A 20,336-nucleotide genomic window follows, 5' to 3' on the forward strand; every position below is an offset into this window, starting at 1 on the left:
AGGTGACTCAGAGTTTATTTTTAACCTTCACTGGTTTTTTGGCCTGTCTGCAACATCCTCTGGACAGCAGGGACCGAGCAATCTTGGTGGATGACAGGTTGACCATGAGCCAGCAGTGCATCCCTGCAGCCAGAAGGCCAATGGCATCCTGGGATACCTCGGGAAGAGCGTGGCCAGCACGTCACGGAGGGCATCCTGCCCCTCTACTTGGCCCTGGTGGGGCCATGTCCGGAGTGTTGGGTTCTACTCTGGACTCCACTGTTCCAGAAGGGCAAAGAGCTCCTGGAGAGGGTCAAGTGGTAGCCACAAAGGTGATGAGAGGTCTGGAGCATCTCTTTGATGAGGAGAAATGGCAGGAGCTGGGCGTGGTCAGTCTGGAGAAGAGAGGACTGACAGGGGATCCAAACAACCACAGGAATGTCCAAATATGCATACAAAGATCTCGTTTGAGAGAGTCTCTCATCAATCCATGTGAACGTCTCCAGACTGTTCAGTGGTGCCCAGCGACAGGACAAGGATCCCAGAAACCCGGAGGTGGGAAAAGCCCTCCAGGATCATCGAGTCCAAGCTGTGCCCGATGCCCACCTCGTCACCAGCCCAGAGCACTGAGTGCCATGTCCAGTCATTCCCTGGACACCTCTAGGGATGGTGATTCCACCACCTTCCTGGGCAGGGAGAAGTCATAGCCATAAACTAGAACACAAGAAATTCCACCCCAACACGAGGAAGAACTTCTTTCTGTGGAGGTGGCAGAGCCCTGGAAGAGCTGCCCAGGGAGGGCATGGATTGTCCCTCTCTGGAGATATCCCAAGCCCACCTGGATGCCCTCCAGTGCCACCTGCTCCAGGTGTCCCTGCCTTGGCAGGGGGTTGGACTGTATGAGCTCCAGAGGGTCCTTCCAACCCCAACTATTCTGGGATTCTGAGTAAAGTTTTGTCTCTGGATTTGGTCTTTCACTGAGGCTCCTCTGATTTCCTGGGCAAAGGGGATGAGATGTTCCCATGTTTTGGTGCACCTGGGTTTGAGTGAGGTTTTGCTGAAGCATCTCCTTTGAACTTGCCGGGACATGCTGGCATGTGTGCTCCTGCTCCCTCCCGTGCTCCTGCTCCCTCCCGAGTTCCTGCTCCCTCCCGAGTTCCTGCTCCTTCCCGAGTTCCTGCTCCCTCCCGTGCTCCTGCTCCTTCCCGTGTTCCTGCTCCTTCCTATGCTCCTGCTCCCTCCCGAGTTCCTGCTCCCTCCCGTGTTCCTGCTCCTTCTCGAGTTCTGCCCGGAGTTATTCAGGGCCAGGATGTTGTGAGGTCAGGGCAGAGCAAAGCGTCTGAGCCTTTGAAATTCAATAAGGGCTTTGCAATATCGTTTGGCCGAGGGTTTTTTCTCCACTTTCTCTTGGTTTTATTCTCCTTTTGCAATGACTGACTGAAATATCTGCATCAGTGCTGCTGTTGTGCTCCAGCACCCATCCCCAACCCAGATCTTCCAGATAAAGCCTCCCCCAGAGCCCTGCAGACACTTGGGATTGCTCTGGCTTTTTAAGAAAGCAAAAATTAAATCCTGAGGTTTTGCCTGGCTGCGCCAAACCCTCCCTTCCACGGAAGAAAAGCTTTTGGATTAACCCCAATAAGTTAAGAAATGACTGGTGATTAATTAGCTTATCACTTATGGATAAACCTCCACCCTCCTTCTCTTCCTCGTCTTCCTCCTCCAGTTTTCTCCAATTCTTCAATTTATTTTTGGACAACCGATTTCAAGATTTTAATTATAATTTAATCAGAATTCCAAAGCTTTTCCCTGCCTCCAGCTTATTCTGATGAAGGTTGGGAATATTTTGTATTGCTGGTTCTGGTTTAGAATAAAAAGATAAATAAAAAGAGCAAATAAATTACAATCTGGTTTTATTGGACACATTCCAAAAAGAGAGAGGAAGGGAAACATGGAGTCGCGTCACTATTGCGGAAGTATAACAAGCTGCAGTTTTCGTTTTTAATGGTGCTTTCCAAAAATACAAAGACACAGTGGAAGGCCAGAGGGGTAAATTCCACCAGAAAAGGGGAAAATAGATTTGGGACGCTGGAGTTCCTTTGGGATCCTGCTCTCGACTGCCTCATTTCCCACCCACTGGGATGGAACCTGCTGCACTTCCCAGTTGCCCAAAAGTCTTTATTTTGGCAGAGGAACCCACACAGAGAGGAGATGCTGGAATTCCCCCAGGAGCAGTGGACAGGGTCCTTCAGGAAGCTTTTCCAGTGTGATTTTCACAGTCTCAGACTCTCCCCACCTGCTGCAACCAAGGTCGTGGGGAAAGACAGCAAGACTGGGACTGTTGGAGGATTTGGGAATTTTTGAAGACATTCCAGCAAAACCTTGCAATGGACAGAACAAAACCCCCATTTAACTGCAAACAATGGACTTGCTTTTGAAGGACTCGTTGTCTCAAACGTTATTTAGAATTTAAAAATCCTTTTATTTTGAAAACAAGCCCTTTTCTATCGGTTCTGGATCAATCACTGGTGAATCCTCTGACAGAAACCACCCCCGAGGTTACGTGTAAGGTGCCACTGCAGGCAAACTCATTTAAGAAGAGAAAGGACAGGAATGGGAGAATGATCTGGGAAAAGCTTTTTGATAAGCTCGTGAATTCTCATCTGTGGGTGGAGGCATCTCAGGCTGCTGCTCGAACATGAGTGCTCTGAACGCCTGGTCAGGCTCAAGAGCCTGAGCTGACTCAGCAGCAAAACTTGGCAATATCTGGAAGAATCTTATCTTTCAAAACTTGGATGTGAATGGAGGAAAGAGGGATTTTCCATCTCACAAGAGTGACTCAGAATGAAGGATATTTTAAGAGGGACATTACAAGCCACTGCCTGGGATCTTTGAGTGGCCTCCAGGGGGATTTCTACACAGCAGAAAAAAACCCCAGATCTGTGATGAAGATGAGCTTCTCCTGTGAAGGAGCAAGTTGGGCTCATCCCAGCAGTGAAGGCAAGGCAGGGTGAGCTAAACACACGTTCCCAGCCCATCCCTGGGCTTCTGGGGGCCAGAACTGAGCTAAAACCCTCCCTGCGATCTGCTCTGTTTTAGCTGATGGCTGTGGGTGGCCACAATCACAAACTGCTTGGCCTTATTAAAAACAAACAAGTAGAAAACCAAACCAGTTCCCCATTCAGAACAATCATTTAAGCCTGTGTTTTCCTTTTACTCCTGTTTCAGGGACTTGGAGAGCTCTGGTTGCCGTGTGTTCCACTGCTTTTCTTGACCTGAGATCCAAATGCGTGGGAACTACAGAGCAGAAGCAGGGCAGAGGCAGCTGGAGGGGTGGAGGTGGGTGAGAATGGGGCAGGAGGAACAGAGGAACCACGGGAGGGTCTGGGCTTGGCTTTATTCGTGCTCTGTGGCATTCTTCAGGCTTTGGCTTTTTATGCTCTTTTTGCTGGAGGAGGTTTTGGAGACGATTTTCACACCTGGGTTGGTGCCTTTTGCACTTCCAGAGCTGAAATTCCCTCCGCTGGTGCTCAGGGCGCTGCTGCTGCCTCCGGCATGGCTGTGGCTGCCAGCAGTGCCCAGACCACTCCCTCCTCCAAATCCACCTCCAAGACCAACTCCAGCCCCAAATCCAAGTCCTCCTCCGCTTCCAAAGCTGTAGCTTCCTCCTCCTCCTCCTCCTCCTCCTCCTCCTCCACTGCCAGCTCCAAGACCGAAACCACTCCCGCCTCCTCCTCCAAGGCCAAAACTGCTCCCGCCGCCTCCTCCAAGGCCAAAACCGCTTCCAACACCTCCTCCAAGACCAAAGCTGCTTCCACCACCTCCTCCAAGGCCAAAACCACTTCCGCTGCCTCCTCCACTCAGGCTCAGTCCACCAAATCCTCCTCCTAAGCCAGCTCCACCAGCCATGCCGGAGCTGGAGCTGATGACTGCTGCAAGGAAAAGCAACCAGAGGGTTGGACATCTGCTCGGCAGTCATGGAATCATGGGATGGGCTGGGCTGGAAGGGGCCATAAAAGTCATCCCATCCCACCCCCTGCTATGAGCAGGGACACCTTCCACTATCCCAGTTTGCTCTAGGCCCCATCCAGCCTGGCCTTGGACACATCCAGGGACGGGGCAGCCACAGCTTCCCTGGGGAGTCACCCAGTTCCAGGAAGCACCCACAGGATTTGAGCCCAACTTCCATCCCCTGCACAAGCCCCTAATGACAGTGGAGGGATCCAAAATGCTATGTGGGGCAAAACTTCCCTTTTCCCAAGCTTGCTCCCAGGCCTTGTTCCCAAAGCCAGACTTTGGGATCCAGAACTGTGATACTTACAGTAGCTGATGGGGTTCAGTCCCTCCCCGCTGAGCCTGTTGGGGGATTAGAGGACATTAGAGCAAAATTATGGAGACAGGCAGAGGAACCAACCTCTGATGGGAAAAGTGATAGTCACCAGTATCCCCACAAGGATTTTGTTCCCACCTGCTCTCCTCGCCCTCCAGCAGCTTCCTGTAGGTCGCAATCTCAATGTCCAGGGCCAGCTTGACATTCATGAGCTCCTGGTATTCCCGGAGCTGCCGGGCCATGTCAGCCTTGGCTTTCTGCAGGGCATCTTCCAGGTCAATCATCTTTGCCTTGGCGTCCTTGAGAGCCATCTCCCCGCGCTCCTCAGAGTCTCCGATGGCTGTCTGCAGGGTGGCACACTGCAAGGGAGGGGGGGCTTGGAAAGCTGCTCTTCCCTTTGAGTGAGAGTCACCCAAGGAAGAAACCCATTCTGGCTGGGGCGTTCATGGAAAATGTTCTGGCTGAGCTAAAGTGGCTGGAGTTGAAGAGCCAGACTGGCGAAAACCACGCAATAGTTAAATTTTACAGTGTGGAGCCCTTTCCAGGAGGGAATTCAACACCTTCAGTGACGGTGCAAAAGTCCCAGATCAGCAAAGCTGAGCTGTGGTGTTGAGGGACAACAGAATGGGGCTCTGTCATCTCCTTTTGCCATTCCTACCTGGTTCCTCGTGTTCTCTATCTCAGAGCGGATTCTCTGGATGAGCCGGTTGAGCTCTGAGATTTCACCCTTCGTGTTGCGCAGGTCATCACCGTGTTTCCCAGCCGTAGCCTGCAGCTCCTCAAACTGAGGTGAGAAGGAAGATGGAACCTGAACCGTCTGAGGTGTCTGGCTGGACAAGACGTGGCTCAAACAGCCCTTCTTAGGGACAGCAGGGATTTCCTGTGGCAATGATGGGTCAACTCACCTTGGTTTGGTACCAAGCCTCAGCCTCGGCCCGGCTCCGGTTGGCGATGTCCTCGTACTGAGCTTTGACCTCGGCGATGATGCTGCTCAGGTCCAGGTCCCGGTTGTTGTCCATGGACAGGATGACGGCGGTGTCAGACACTTGGGCACTGAGCTGGGCCAGCTCCTGTGGGAAGCACACGGGAGCTGCACTTACCTCCCCCCAAGCCCCAGAGTGGTGGCAGTCCCCAGCCAAGGACAGTGGCAGGACAGGAATTGAGGATTTGTCTGTACCGCCTCGTAGAGGGCTCGAAGGAAGTTGAGTTCATCACTCAAGGCATCCACCTTGGCCTCCAGCTCCACCTTGTTCATGTAAGCAGCATCCACGTCCTGGAAAAGAGCAGCTATGGGGGCACCTGTGGCACCTGGATCCTCTGCTCATCCAGGAAGAAGTTCCTTGGCACAGCCAAGAAATGGCCAAACCTGGAGACGAGGCTGCCCCTTCCCCTGCTGCCTGGTAGAGAAGCTGTGCTTGGCACACCCCTCTGGAAGAGCACCAAGAGGGCACCTCTTGCCCCAGAAAAGTGCTGTGTGTAATTTGGAAATGGATAAGGAGGGAGGTCCTGGCTCTTTGGCCTTGGTACCTGGGATTCCCAGCACGACTGATCCCCTCTGTCTCTACATGGTCTGCTTTGCACCTGGGTGTGTTGTGGGATGGGAGTGGGAGGAGATTTTGCTTGCCTCCTACAAGCGCCTCCATTCCTTTCCCACAATACCACGATCAAACAGTGATTTAAAACCCTTCTAAAGGATGAGGACGCAGCTCCATGAGATCTCTCATCCCTCAGGATATTCCCAGTCCGTGCAATGGTTGGGGTTGGCTCAGCAATCAGTTGTCTCACCCACCTTCTTGAGCACCACAAATTCGTTCTCTGCTGCCGTGCGCCGGTTGATTTCCTCTTCGTATCTGCAGGGGTAAGGGGAAAGAGGTGCTGGGTCAGACTCGGGAAGCAGAACAGGTGTCCACGTAGGACTGCAAGGTGATCTGGACTGGGGGTGGCATCTCCAAATCAGCCTCCTGGGAATTGTCCAGCTCAAATGTGTGAGATTCCCATTTCTCAAAGGGCTGAAAGGACATTTTTGACTTAATGCAGACAGAACAAGGAAGGTGAAGCTGGTTTAGAGGATTTTGCTTTGCAAGAGCCATCACGAGGTGCTGTGTCCTGGCTGAGTCTCCATTTTTTGCTGGGAAAAATGTCAATGGATCCTTTTTGGTGCTGTTGAGGAAAATGGGTCCTGCAGGGAGAGATACGCCTGAGCAGGGGTATTGGAGGTGATTAGTGATGTTCTATGTTATGCATTGGAGTACAAACTGGAGGAAGTTTTTCCCCTTTCCTGGAGAAATCTCCGTTAATACTTCAGGCTGGATATTTGCCTTTCAGAATTTGAATTTTTTGAGATTAATCATAGAACCATGGAATCAAAGAATCATAGAATGACAGAATTCTAGAATCACAGATTCAGCTGAGTTGGAAGGAATGCATCAGGATCGTTGAGTCTGACTCCTGACCCTGCACAGGACACCCCACCAATCCCACCCTGTGCCTGGGAGCAGTGTCCAACCGCTCCTGGAGCTCTGGCAGCCTTGGGGCCGTGCCCACTCCCTGGGGAGCCTGGGCAGCACCTGACCACCCTCTGGGTGAAAATTCCCATTGCTCAATGTTCAGCTGAACCATTTACACCCCATTTCACACTCACTTGTTCTTGAAGTCCTCCACGAGGTCCTGCATGTTCTTCAGCTCCCCATCCATGCGTCCCCGCTCATTGAGCAGGTTGGCCAACTGCCGCCGCAGGTTGTTGATGTAGGCCTCGAACAGCGGGTCCAGGTTGCTCTTGCTGGAGTTGTTTTTTTGGCCCTGCTCCTGCAGAAGGGTCCATTTGGTCTCCAGCACCTTGTTCTGCTGCTCCAGGAAGCGAACCTGAGCATTGGGAAGCAGAAGAGGCTTAGGCAGAAGATATCTGTGAGCTGACAGCCAGTATTCAGTAACTGGCAGTGATGCACAGCAGGAGCCAAGGGATTCCCAAGCTAAGAGTTTCCAAACTGGGAATATCCTCTGGATTATCCAGGGCTGTGTTAGCCCAGCCTGTAGCTGAGCAAATCCACCCTCAGTGGAGAGTTCTCTCCAGAGGCAATTTAATTTAGGAAGCCAACAAGCAATGGTAAGAAAACTTGGGTTCAGGTCTTTCTTCATCAGACAGTGAAGTTCTTCTTTCACACCCTCTGGGGTTTCTTTCTTTGTAAGGTGTTTATGTTCCTTCGTTAAAGCTAAGGTCTGAGTACTAATGCAAAAAGGCTTAATTGCCTTTCCTTTTGCTCACACATACAGCATATTTATCCAATTAAAAGCCAAGGAAGGACTTGAGCAGTTGAGTCAATTGGGTCAATATATAAAGGATTTCACCTTGCAGGCAATAAACAAGGACCAACACATCTGCTGCGATTGCCCAGAGAGGGAGTTTGGTTGAGTCCCTAGACCTGGACCCAAAACTGGCTTATTCCGTTTCAGCTAATCTGTGTTATTTCTCAGGCACAAAATCTGGATCTAATCCTACAGTTTTCTTGTCTTGTTTTCTCCCCTGTAACTGTTCATAAGGACATTATTGTTTGAGGGAATTAACAAAGGCATGCAGGGAGGAAATGGGTGAAGGACTGGAGATCTCTGAAGTCCTATTTTTGTACCTACTAGACCCCCACTCCCCCTCTACCACAGATCCACAGCACCCAGCGAGGTCTTACCTTGTCAATGAAAGAAGCAAATTTGTTGTTGAGGGTCTTGATTTGCTCCTTCTCATCTTTCCGCACCTGTTGGATGTTTGGATCTATCTCCAGGTTCAGTGGTGCCAGCAGACTCTGGTTGACAGTCACTTCTTGGATTGTACCCACTCCAGATGGGCCACCAGAAAATCCCACCGGGTTCCTGCCACCACCCAGCCCCCCAGGAAATCCTCCCAGCCCCGCCAGTCCACCCAAGCCAAACCCTCCACCACCTCCCTGCCCACCACTAAAGCCAAGCCCACCAGCACCTCCACCAAAGCCAAACCCACCACCTCCACCACCAAGCCCCAGCCCAAGCCCACCACCAGCTCCGCCACCACCAAGCCCCAGCCCAAGCCCACCACCAGCTCCGCCACCACCAAGCCCATAGCCACCCCCACCACCGCCACCTCCCAGGCCGGAGCCACCGGCAGCTCCACTCCCAAAAGCCGCTCTGAAGCTGCTTCCAACCCCGATGGAAATCCTCTTGCTACCACCAAGGCTGTAGAGGCTCCTGCTGCCAAAACCTCCACCAGCACCAGCACCACCTCCTCCAATGAGCCTCCCAAAGCCACCTCCGCCTCCTCCCGATCGTGACACAGAGCTAAAGCCAGCCCTGTTGCTGCTTGGAATTATGGCCGAGGCAGCGCTGTAGGATCGGCCTCCACCTCCTGCCCTCATGCTGAGCGTCCGGTTCATCGCGGCAGCAGAGAAGGGCCCTGCACAGCCAGAGAGACTCCACAGCTCTCTGAGGAAAGGGAATATGGGTGCCCCTTTTATCCCCCAGGGATCTGGGCTTGGTTGCATGGAAGTCCAGTGATCAATTTAGTGCCTTCATGTTTTGACGTGCCAGGAGGCAGCTGTCTCCTGAGACTTGTTAAACCCTGATTGCACCCAAACACACCTCCTAGGGCTGGATCTGCTCAGCTGGAAGAGTTACCTAACGCCCAGATTTCTGGCAGGGGAGCTCAGCCTGATGCAAAGCCTCTGTATCCTCACAGAGATTGTTTATTTTATTTCATATTATTTTGCCTAACCCTGGAAGTGTCCAAGGCCATGTTGGGAGGGGCTTGGAGCAACCTGAGTTGGTGCAAGGTGTCCCTGCCCATGGTGGGGTGGAATGAGATGGTCTTTGAGATCCCTTCCAACCCAAATCATTCTGGAATTCCATGATTCTGTAATTTCCTCACTGTGAAAGAAAATAATTTTAAAATGTTATAAAACCAGAAATAAAGTCTTGCATCCCCCAATTCTAATTAAAAGATGCAGCACATCAACACAGAGATCAGTGGAGAGTCCTCTGGACTGACTTGAGTGAAGGACAGTGAGAACAAAATGGTTAAATCTGAACAAAAATATTTCATGGGGTTTCTTCACCTGAAGGCAGAAGGCAGCTTGATGTTCATGAAACCTGACATCCCTTTTGGGGCTCTAATTGATCCAGTCTGCTGTTCCCACTCCCTGGGCAGGGACCATCTCATTGGGATGACTTGACAAAGTGGTCCTGATCAAGTTTTCCTCTTTCCCCTTTCCAGATTTAAATATCACCTCAAGTTTTGTCCATTTATATTCGTTATTTAGCCTATGGCAGGTTTTCTAGGCTTCTCTTCCTTGCATTTCCAGAGGACAACTCCATCCCACCCACAGGCTGGGCTGGGATTTCTCCAGCTAGCTGATGTGACTGATGCAATTTCATTTTGACCTAAAAAACCATTTCAAAAGAAGAGGCAGATTTTCTGAAAAACTCTCTGCCAGCTCTGTGGGACGATGTTATTTGCCTGCTTTAAGATGTAGTCAGTCCTGAGTTTCTGGCTCTCTCCAGCTCTGATTTCTTTTAAAGACCTTTGAACCTTCCATTCAAAATGCTGCCAAAAGCAGATTTAACCAGCATGAAAAATACTCCCACAAATTCTCCCTATTTTACTTCTTGGAGTCCTTGGGAAAAAAGATCAAATTCAACAGGGCGTGGTGACACTTTCTGGCATCTCAGACTTTGTGGAACTGCAGTGCTGAGAGTGTTTCATCCCTTGCATGTCAGAGCTCAGCTGGTTTTTGCTGTGGGGCTGTCCTGGTGGCTTTGCCTGCACTCTGCACAACTGGAGCTTAAATACATTTACAGGACAGGACTCTACTTGCCCTTCAAAACGCATCCCTGTGCCCCAGTGCTACAAAATCATTGAGGAGCTAAACTCTCACTGGCATCTCTGGAAGAGCAATGAAATAGCTGCTACTGAACACAGAAGACCAAGTGTCTGATTATGCTTGGAGAAAGGCTTCCAGGCAGGCTCGAACGGGAGAGCTGGGGCACTGAAAGAGAATTTCCCTTTGCAGTGAGAAATGATTCCCAGATGGTACAGGTCAGCTTGTTTCTTTTTGGAAAATGTGGGTCTGAATCTGGAATGTCACTTGAAATTCATGAGCATCCATTGCTTCGATGATTTGCATAAAAGTCAAAGCCAGGGTGCGATGGGAAAATGAGATTTTGTCTTCATGGTTGCTTGACCCCAGTAAAGGCAGCTTGTCCTGAAGCTGAAGAACGGGTTCAGATCAGATGTTAGAGCAGAATGAATGTAATGGGATTAAAGGTGGGGCTGCCAACAAGAAAGAGGGAATTGTCACTTTAGGCTCCCACACTCCTCTCCCCTCGGCTCGTTATCCACAGGGTATGCGAGCGCCGCGAAGGCCACTTGAAAATCGCTCCCTTTCCTTCCTGGCCTGGTTGGTGGTGTGGAGGAGCCGAGGGTTGGGGCTCCAAACCCAGAGGCAGATGTGGCATTTTCATCTGTCTGCTTGGATCAACTCTGCTAGCCTCTGGGTTCAAGCTGAAAGAGGGAAAGTCGAAGTTAAATATATGGAAGAAATTCCTCCCTGTGAGCTTGGGGAGGCCCTGCAATGGATTTCCCAGAGCAGCTGTGGCTGCCCCTGGATCCCTGGAAGTGCCCAAGGCCAGACTAGGATATCCCCTGGGATAGTGGAAGGTGGCCCTGCCCATGGCAGCAGGTGGAACAAGACAGTTTATGAGATCCTTTCTATCCCAACCTCTCTGATAATCCATTGTTTTAGACTCTATGAATTTACGAAAGACTCTGGGAGCAACACTGTGCAAGATTTGACCTCCATCCATCCCAAACGCACATTTCTGGCTTTTTTCTCTCCAAAATACCCTGATCTACATGGACATCTTCAAGCAGGCAGCAGCAAACATGGGTTTTGCAATAGCTGGGAGTTGAGGACAGGGATGATTAAAGGTTTTCTCCCAGAAATGCAAGAGCTGCCAGGCTGCTTTTGTCCCCCAGGGAGCTGGCTGGTGTTTGGTGTGCAGGTATTGCTTTGCAGGGAGGTGATCAACATAAATTATGAGCTGTTGGGGCACTGAAAGCTTCTTGTTTGGATGTTTCTGCTTGGTATTTACATAGAAATGAGATGGAGCCCGAGTCGTGTTCATGGAGCAGAAAAGATGAAGATGTTTCCAAAAACATTTTTAGGGGGGTGAGTTTTGCTTTCTCCCCAAGGCTGACCCACTTGGCTTTCACCACCCCCCAGCCACTGCGGCATTTATTAAAATACAATTAGTGCTCTGCTCCCTGTTGATCACATCCAATAAACCACGAGGGGAGCCCGAATGCCCCATGCTGGGAGAGCAGCAGAGGCCGGAGCGCATCCCATGGTGGGTTCATCCCCATCCCAGCAGCAAGGACAGACTGAGTCTGGGATGGGGACTGAGCTCATCCTCCAGCCCAGGAGAGGTCGAGGGAAAGAAGCCCTGAGCCAGCAGGGAAGTCTTGGAAGTGGAGTGGGACATCAGGGAATAAATGGCAGCACTTGGTTCTCGGTGAGCCTTTCAAGGGCAGATGAACCTGCCCACACCCTGGGCCTTTCCAGGCTGGACGAGGACAGAGGGATTTCTCCAAGGATGATGCAGAGCAGAGCTGGCTCAGGGGCCGTGGGCTGTGCCATGGGGAGCTGTGGGAAGGGAGGAGCTGCAGGGCCGCTTGGTTTTCCCGTGATTCCAGCTGTGCATCCGGCTGGGTTGAGTTGGCACCACGGCAAGATCCTCACAGCCAAGTCATAGAGACCCATCAGTGGGTCACTGTCCAGGGGAACTGGGAAGGCTGCAGAACTCAGGGAGCATTGGGATAACAGTCAAGCATCTGGTGGGATTTTTGGGGTGTCCTGTGCAGGGTCAGGACTTGGATTAGATGATTCTTGTGGGTCCCTTCCCACCCAGGATATTCCATGGTTCTACGACCCTCATAGAGAAAGGGGAGAGGGCGATGTGATTTCTTCTAAATCCCAGTTTCCTAAAATTGTGGGAGAGGGTTTTCCCTCCCTGGAAGGGATGATGGAGGGGCATGTCCAGCCATAGGTCCAGCCCCTGCTCTTTGTGTGAGTTCACATATTTTAAGGAAGGTGAGGGCTAAGGAAGGAGCCCCTGGTGCTGCATTTTGGGAAGCTGCACTTTCCTCTTACTTTCTTCTAAAATCAACCCACTCTCATGGGGGGGTTTCACAGGTGTGGTGTAGGATTATTTTCCTGTTACTCCCTGAGCTGGTTCTCACTGATTTCTTTAAACAAGTGCCTGGCTGCCTTTTTGTTCAGTCTCCAGAGATCCCAGACACTGTGAGAGATCCCAAGCAAACTGCTTATCCCACGGATGGTTAAAGAGCCTCATTCCAGACTTCCTTGTGGCCACACTGATCATTGGCTGGAATAAAGGTATGCAAAGGTGCTTCAGGAAGGAGAGCAGACAAAAACTTCTTGAAGCTCCAAACTCCACCCATTTGGAGACTCAGGTTTGAGGAAACTTCTATGATTTGCAATATCAGGGAGGGAAATAAAGCCCAGGCAGTGCAGCATGAATTATGCATGGCGTTTATTGAAGGTACAGCTGAAAGTCTGGAGTAAGCGAAGGGTAATAACTCTGTTCACTTACACATTAAAAGCTTTAATTCCGTCTATTACACACAGGAAAAACAACGCATGCATTTAACTACAGAAATATAAGGTGCTCGTCGGGGCATAATTAAAATCTGCTCTACCAAACACGGTGTAGCAACCTGGACCAATTTACATAAGCATTCCCAACCCTCTCGTAAACAGGAAAAATTGGATTTTTCTGCTGTCATTAAAGAAGTTAAATTACAGCTGCAGCTTCGTCTCAGACAATTAAATTGTGGCTTCTCTGAAGTTGGGATGACCAATTTTTCATCCTTTTGCAATAGCTGCATTAGTCTCTGCTGGAAAGGGTCGAGCAGGGAAGGGGTGATTGAAAAGCCAAGATGATGTGTGGAGACAGGAATGGTCTCTGAAATGAAAATCTCACCTGGCTGAGGGGGGCAGGGGGGCGTTTCCCCCAAGAAAGACATCAGAGAGAGGGTGGGGTTTGTCGGGCAAAGGGTTTAGGCAGAGCGATGTCCTAGCGCATGGTTGTGTGATCCCTGTGGCTGTCAGAGGGAGGGGGAATACTGTTTTATTGCAGAAATGCTGATTATTATAAAATCTGCCGTGTCGGGCCCCGCCGGTCTCTACCGGCTCGTCCTGACCACGCGCACGGATGTGCTGAACCTGTTCCCGCAGACCCCCGGGGGCCCGGGGATGAGCACGGGCCCGGCGCCGCACTGCTCCACCCCTGCGCACACCACGTTGCCCAGGTTGCCCAGGTTGCCCAGGTTGCCCATCCCGGGGGCGCACTGGACCCCGTCCACCCCGGTGAGCACTTCCCTCCCCACGCAGCTGACCGCGCTTCTGGCCCCGAATCCTGCCCCGACCTTGGGGACACAATCCACGCTCCGGGTGCTGAACCCGGCGTTGCCGAAGGACGAGACCATGCCCAGCCCCGCGCCGGCCCCTCCGGTCTTGACGGTGCATTTGCCTCCGATTCCAGACAGGGATCGGCACTCCCCGACCGTGCCCCCCGCCGCTGACCACGGCTGCGGGGAAAAAACAGGCTCGGTTACGCCCAGAGCAGTGAAAACCCGGCTTCAAAGGAGGGTTACAAGCTTAAAAGGCTCGTAAGGAAACGACGGGGGGTTCATTAACTCACCTACGCTCACAGGGTTGCCAGTGCATATCCTGCCAAGGAAAGAAACGTCTCAGAGGTGGATTTAGGGACATATTCTGCAAACACGCAGGCAAGCAGAGCCCAGCCACTGCCTCCTTAGAAACCTGACAGGTCCTTCAGCCCCTTAGGTGCACCGGGGTGAGAGGTGCTTGTTCAAATTGCCCACCAAAGCACTGCAGGGTTGGGTCCCGAATTCCATGGTCATACTGATATCCCATCCTCTTTTTGGATGAGAGGATGATCACCTCCTACACCCATGGGGATAGAAAAGGGGCCCTGCTCCCCTCTGTACCCCTGGGTGCAACATTTCTTTTCCCTCCCCTTGCCTTTTGCTGACCCTCCTTACAAGGTGCATCCAGGGCTGCTCCTACCTGCTCTCTTCTCCCTCCAGCAGCGTCCTGTAAGTGGCAATCTCAATGTCCAGGGCCAGCTTGACATTGAGCAGCTCCTGGTAGTCCCTGAGCAGACAGGCCATCTTGTCCTTGGCCTGCTGCAGAGCTGTCTGCAGGTCAACCAGCTTCTGGCGGGCGTCCTTGAGGGCGCAGTCCCCCCGTTGCTCAGCATCACAGATGGCCGTCTGCAGGGCTGAGATCTGGGGACAGCCACAGGAGGACATTCCCACAAAGTTTCAGTATAGTAAAGTAAAGCAAAGCCTATCCAGTCCCATCTCCTGCCATGGTCAGGGCCACCTTCCACTAGCCCAGGCTGCTCCAAACCACATCCAACCTGGCCCCAGACACTTCCAGCCACAATTTCTCTGGGCAAGAGGGCAGCCGGGGTGATATTAAGGGGTATCTCCACAGGGTTGCTCATGTGACCCCTTACTTCCCAGCCAGGAAGTGCCAGAGAGCCAAGATTTAGGCTGGATTTGTGGTGGCCAAGCTTTTTGGGATGAAGGTGATGGGATCTGTTGGCTGCAACCGGGTGGGAGCCCACAGCAAACACTGATTCTGGCACAGCCAAACCAATGCACTTCTTATTTGTGAGGTGAGATCTGCTTTTTAGTGTGCATGACCAGCAGATGAGAAGTTAAAACAGATCTAATCTGGGGCGGGGGGTTCTTTGCAGCTCCACAGGGTGGGAGCTGGTAGGACAATGCCCTTTGACGGAGGAGCTGAGCTCCCAGCTGGATCCATCCCTTGGTCCTACCTGTTTCTTCACGTTGTCCGACTCACACTGCAGCTTCTGGATCATCCTGTTGAGCTCGGCAATCTCGCTCTGGTTGTTCCTCAGGTCATCACAGAACTTGCCCCGGCTGCTGTGGAGCTCCTCCAGCTGTTGCACAGGAAGAGGATGATGTCAATGCACCCAAATCTCCCCTTCTCAGGGGCCCCCTACCTTCCCAGGAAGATGGAAATCTCTGGAGCTGCACGGGGTCAGTGCCCCCGGGGCACCACCCAGCCACGGCCTCAGCACAGACAAGGCGACAGCCTCAGGTGAGGTCCTGGACTTGCTGATCTTGGAGGTCTTTTCCAGTCTTAGGGTTCTATGATTTGCCCTTTGGGAAGTGGGGATGCACCTGATGGGTGCAAAAAGGGGACATCTCTGAACGCCCTGATCTGCTCTGCTTGTACTGAAATGTCTCAAACCACACTTTGAAGTTGGCTTGGGTTTGGGTTTGGGTTTTTTGGCACTTTCTATAGCAAAACTGCAGCTAGTACACAATGTGGAGTGGGTTAAAGTTGCATCATGGAGGACGGGAATGGTCTCAGAAATGGTCTCAGAAACGGTCTCAGAAATGGTCTGTCATGAAAATTCATGGAATACTCACCCTGGTTTGGTAGAAAGCCTCCACCTCGGCCTTGCTCTTCTGGGCGATCTCCTCATAGCAGCACTCCACGCTTTGATGATGCCCTCCATGTCCAGGTCCCGGCTGTTGTCCATTTGCACGATGACAGAGGTGTCACACAGCTGACAGTCCAGCTGAGCTCTCTCCTGCAAGGACCAGAGCGTCAGTCCCATTCCCTCAACCAGCCCCAGCCAGGCCAATGGCACCCCAGCAAGGAGGTCTGGTTGGAGGAGGTTCTCCCATGACCTCCCAACATGGGGTTCTCCAGCTGGGTGACTCGTGTCCAGCAAGACCTGGCAGCTGGGACCTGTTTTGTGGCACAACGTGGGATGGCTGCGTGCAGCTCCCGAAGGAAGGGCGGGGATCCTGCTGGAGCACCCACTCCTGCATTTCCTGGCTGTGCCAGTGCTCTGCTGGACTGGGAATCCCTTGGGCCTGGCTTCTTTGGGCCCCACTGCCCCCAGTTAAAGGGGTTTAGCTCAAAAAGGTGTCAGTGCAAAGTGTCCCCTGTGTGTTTTGTTAAAAACTCATGGAACTTTAGACAGAAGTGATATTTTCATAAAAATATTTTGACTAATGTAAAAAGAACAAGAGCTAAAAATATTCGACCAACCCAGGGATGGTTTGGATTAGAATTTGAGAGGTTTTCAGGCAAAAACCCCTTTGTGGGCAGCAAAGTAGGAGACAACCAAGACCCCCTTTGCCTTCCCAAAGTAGGTGCAACAGTGTTGTTATCAAATACATCTAAAGACAGAGTTCTGGGCTGCAATTCCAGGATTTTCAGGAAGAACACCTTTCCCTGCACTCTTGGTGTAAGACTTGGGTGGGGAGGGCAGGAGATGATGCCTCCCCCAGGGAGCAGATTGGGCTCTTACCTCAGCGTAGATGCACTTCAGGAACTCCAGCTGCTGCCGCAGGAGACCCACCCTCACCTCCAGCTCCTCCTTGGTCAGGTAGAGACAATCCACATCCTGGAGAGATACCAGGAATTAGGTGAAAAGAGGTGAAGGAGCGACTGTGGCAAACCCCAGGTTTTCTTTAGATTTGGAGAAACCCCACTACTTCCAGCCCTCAGCACTATCTGGGTTTGGGCTGCATGTGCTGAAAACCTCAGAGAGGCCCTCCAGATTCCTTGGGTTGCCTCATTTTTGGGCCATCAGGCTGTGCCATGGTGCCAGGACCCCCCACTTCTCCCACGGGCCCCACGCCCAGGGTTTGGCTACCCCCAGCTGCTCCTGACTCACCTTCTTGAGCACCACGAACTCATTCTCCGCTGCCGTGCGCTTGTTGATCTCATCTTCGTACCTGCAGGAAAGTGGAGTGGGGGGATGCTGAGCCCTGGGGGTCCCATCTCCATCACCGAACCAGCCAGTGCAGACCATGGAAAATGAGATTTCTCTTTGCACCTCATTTTTTATCACTATTTTTGCTTCGTTGCTGTTTCTTACCCCCTCACTGGGATTTATTCATCTGTTTTAGCCACACCAGCGGTTTGGGTGGCTGAAGCCAGAGGAAAATCCAGCCAAACCACCAGAAATGCAAAGCTGGAGGCTTGGATTGCTGCTTCCAGCCCTGCTGCTTTGTGAGATGTTTTTCCAGAGCATGCAGGACTCTGCTCAGAGTGTTTCTGGGGAGACTGTGGCCAAAATGCCCCAGGGGAAGGTCAGGAGCTTGAGCAACCTGCGAAACTCCAGGGTGCAGTGGGGAGCACAGTCAGGGCATAATGACTCAGTAATTGGGACCTGGAAGAACTTTCACAAGATGCTGATTCTGTGACTTGGACCTGCTCGGTGGTGGCTCAGCAAGAAAAAACACCTGAGACGATGAACTCTGGGGAAAGGTTGATCCAGTGACCTGGTTTGTGGCTTAGCAGAGTACACAGGGAGATTTTTAGGAGTATCTGCAGCTTAGATTAGAAAAAGAAATTCCCACATTCCCTCTGGGAAGAGAGAATGTATCCCAACATGATGTGGGTAAAGAGTGGGGTGGAGAAATTTGGCTGAGGGTTTTGTGGGAATGGATGGCACTGGGGAAGATACAGGCACAGCTGACGGGGGAAACTTGATATGGCAAACCACAGGGCTGTGCAGGAGGCCGAGGAAAAGTGGTTTCCTATCCTGCTCCCTAAAGAAACTGGGGTTGAAAACCTCTCCCAGTCCAGCACCAGCATCTCCCAGTGCAGCACTGGGTGTCCAGTGCAGGAAACTCGCCCAGTACTGCGGAGCCTTGCCCTGTGCCCCAGTTTTTGGATCCATGCAGTGCAATTCCCGTAGATTCACACTCAGGAACACCCCCAGGCCAGCAGTGTCTGGGTCTGCTGCTTCCCTGTGTGTGACTTACTTGCACTTGAACTCCTGGACCAGGTCCCGCAGGCACCGCTCCTCATTCTCCAGCCGCTCACGCTCCCCCATCACACACTCCAGCTGCTTCCTCAGGTTGCAGATGAAGTTCTCAAACACAGGCTCCAAGTTTCTCCGGGAAGCTGGGAGCACATACTGCTGCAGCAGCTCCCACTTGGTGGTCAGCACCTTGTTCTGCTGCTCTAGCAGCCGCACCTGGGCAGGGAAGAGATGGGAGAGTCAGGCCCTCCTGTGCCAGGGTTTCTCCACTTCCCAAAGTGAAAAGTGAAAATCAAATCAGAATTGCAAATGGCCAGGTGCTGCTGTCTCAGGGGGTTGAATGGGACCGGCATCTTCTCTGAGCTAAACTGGTCCCACCCAGGACTCGAATCTCAGGCTGAGCAACATCAGTGCCTTCACTCTGTGCTGAGGCCAGTCCTGGGTTCAACCAACGCTGGTTCAGCCAGACACCTCCCCTTCTCCCCCAGAACCAGATCCTTGGCCTCCTGACAGGCCCAGGGCAGTAACAAGTCCTTCTCAGCACTAAAAGCTCCATCCAGGACCTCATTTGGATGTATCTGATCTAAACTCCAATCATGGATACTTATCATGCCTTTCACTGCTAGATTAAAGGGCTCTCTAAAACCTTGATGGGTCATGAATAAGTCATATTATAAATGGGAGGAAGCAGGAGTTGCTGCTCCTGGGTGGATTCAGTCTTTCCAGTTGCAGAACAACTCTCCAGGAAAATCAAGATCAGATCAGACAGAGCAGATTTTCTTTGCTGCTTGAAAAATTCTTTCCCATAACAGCTCTCTAAACAGTCATGAAAACCCTTAAACATAGCCAAGAAAACAATGATAAATTACATCTTTTTAGGAACTCACCAAATCATTTCATTCACAGAGTAGAGGGACAGAGAAATTAAAATAGTTCCTCCCGTTTTAGTTAAATTCATCCTTCCACATCACCTTCATGAAACACAAACTATTTTAAGAATGCAGAAGTCCTTTGGAGTTTATAGGTTTGTGAGAGCAACATCAGGTTATACACTTGGATTAAAATTTCCTATCCTTCTGTGTCTCCATCTCATCACTCACAGGTTTGCATTTACTGTGTCCTTGGAGCTGCTCCTGACTGAGCTCTTTAGCAGGTTGGTGACCATCCAAAGGTACAACACTGGTGGTGTTGCCTTGGTGCAGGGCTTAAATCCAGAGGGTCTCCAGGCCAGGACCACCATGGTTCATCAGAAATGTTTAAATACCAGGGTACCAGGAGAAAGAGCTCCCAATGTTGTCTCTGGGGACATGCAGCCCTGGGAGCTGAGGGACGCGGGGCAGGGAAAGTGGGCTCTCACCTTGTCGATGAAACAGGCGAACTGGTTGTTGAGGTTCTTGATCTGCTCCTTCTCGTGGGTCCGCACTTGGCACTCCTCAGGGTCCACGCCCACGCACAGGGGCTTGAGGAGCTCGGGGTGGATGCTGACGCCGCGAATCCCCTCGGACCTCCCTCCGCCGAGGCCAATGCTGATGCCACCGCCGTAGCCCCCCACGGCCACGCCATCCCCCAGGCCTCTGTAGCTGCCCAGGCCCCCGAAGCTCGCACAGTTCCCAAAGCCCACGACGGTGCCAAAGCGGCCCCCGCCGTAAGCGACACCGCAGCGCCCAACGCCAGCACCGCCGTAGACGCCGCTGCGGCAGCTCCCACCGAAGGAAATCCTTTGCCCTCTGCCCAGGTCACAGACGCTGCGGCTGCTGAAGCCGCCGATCCCACACCTCCGTCCCACGGGCTGGCACACGGAGGCCGAGCTGCTGTTGGCCCTGCCCAGGCCGCAGACGGCAGATGCCGAGGAGAAGCCTCGTCTTCCCAGGATGGAGCCAGAGGTGTAGCACTGTCGGCTCATGGTGGCTGGGGCGGGCGGGCAGTAACGGCGACGCAGAGGAGCAAGAGAGGAGCAGGGACTGGAAGAAGGAGATCTCCTTTAGCTCCTCTGAGGCAGAGCCTTCTCCTTATATACATTTCAGGAGGTGCCTCAGATGCAAAAATTTAATTTATCCACTGGGTTTGGTCTGCCTGGCAGCAAGGAATGGATTCCAACATTTTAAACCCACAGCAAACACTTCTATCTCATATGAAATAA

At 52.0% G+C, this 20,336-nt stretch overlaps 2 protein-coding genes across 2 annotated transcripts; both read right to left on the reverse strand.

Moving 5' to 3' along the window:
• Nucleotides 1-1,176: 1,176 nt before the first annotated feature.
• On the reverse strand, nucleotides 1,177-8,991 carry LOC116436726 (keratin, type II cytoskeletal 6A-like). Its single transcript, XM_032094078.1, has 9 exons — nucleotides 7,990-8,991; nucleotides 6,951-7,171; nucleotides 6,099-6,159; nucleotides 5,487-5,582; nucleotides 5,215-5,379; nucleotides 4,968-5,093; nucleotides 4,448-4,668; nucleotides 4,301-4,335; nucleotides 1,177-3,911 (listed from the first exon to the last, which is right to left on the reverse strand). The coding sequence occupies exons 1-9, from the start codon at nucleotides 8,812-8,814 to the stop codon at nucleotides 3,376-3,378; spliced, it is 2,286 nt and encodes a 761-aa protein (XP_031949969.1). The 5' UTR covers nucleotides 8,815-8,991; the 3' UTR covers nucleotides 1,177-3,375.
• Nucleotides 8,992-13,461: 4,470 nt separating this feature from the next.
• LOC116436732 (keratin, type II cytoskeletal 7-like) lies at nucleotides 13,462-20,188 on the reverse strand. The gene is given in 11 exon segments (XM_032094092.1): nucleotides 13,462-13,922; nucleotides 13,924-13,937; nucleotides 14,051-14,079; nucleotides 14,440-14,660; nucleotides 15,218-15,343; nucleotides 15,840-15,910; nucleotides 15,913-16,003; nucleotides 16,733-16,828; nucleotides 17,102-17,162; nucleotides 18,198-18,412; nucleotides 19,554-20,188. Coding segments are annotated over 11 exon segments (1,860 nt in total). The 5' UTR covers nucleotides 20,100-20,188; the 3' UTR covers nucleotides 13,462-13,532.
• Between the last annotated feature and the right edge of the window lie 148 nt (nucleotides 20,189-20,336).

The sequence above is a fragment of the Corvus moneduloides genome, chromosome 30, assembly GCF_009650955.1.
Source record: "Corvus moneduloides isolate bCorMon1 chromosome 30, bCorMon1.pri, whole genome shotgun sequence".
Lineage (NCBI taxonomy): Eukaryota > Metazoa > Chordata > Aves > Passeriformes > Corvidae > Corvus > Corvus moneduloides.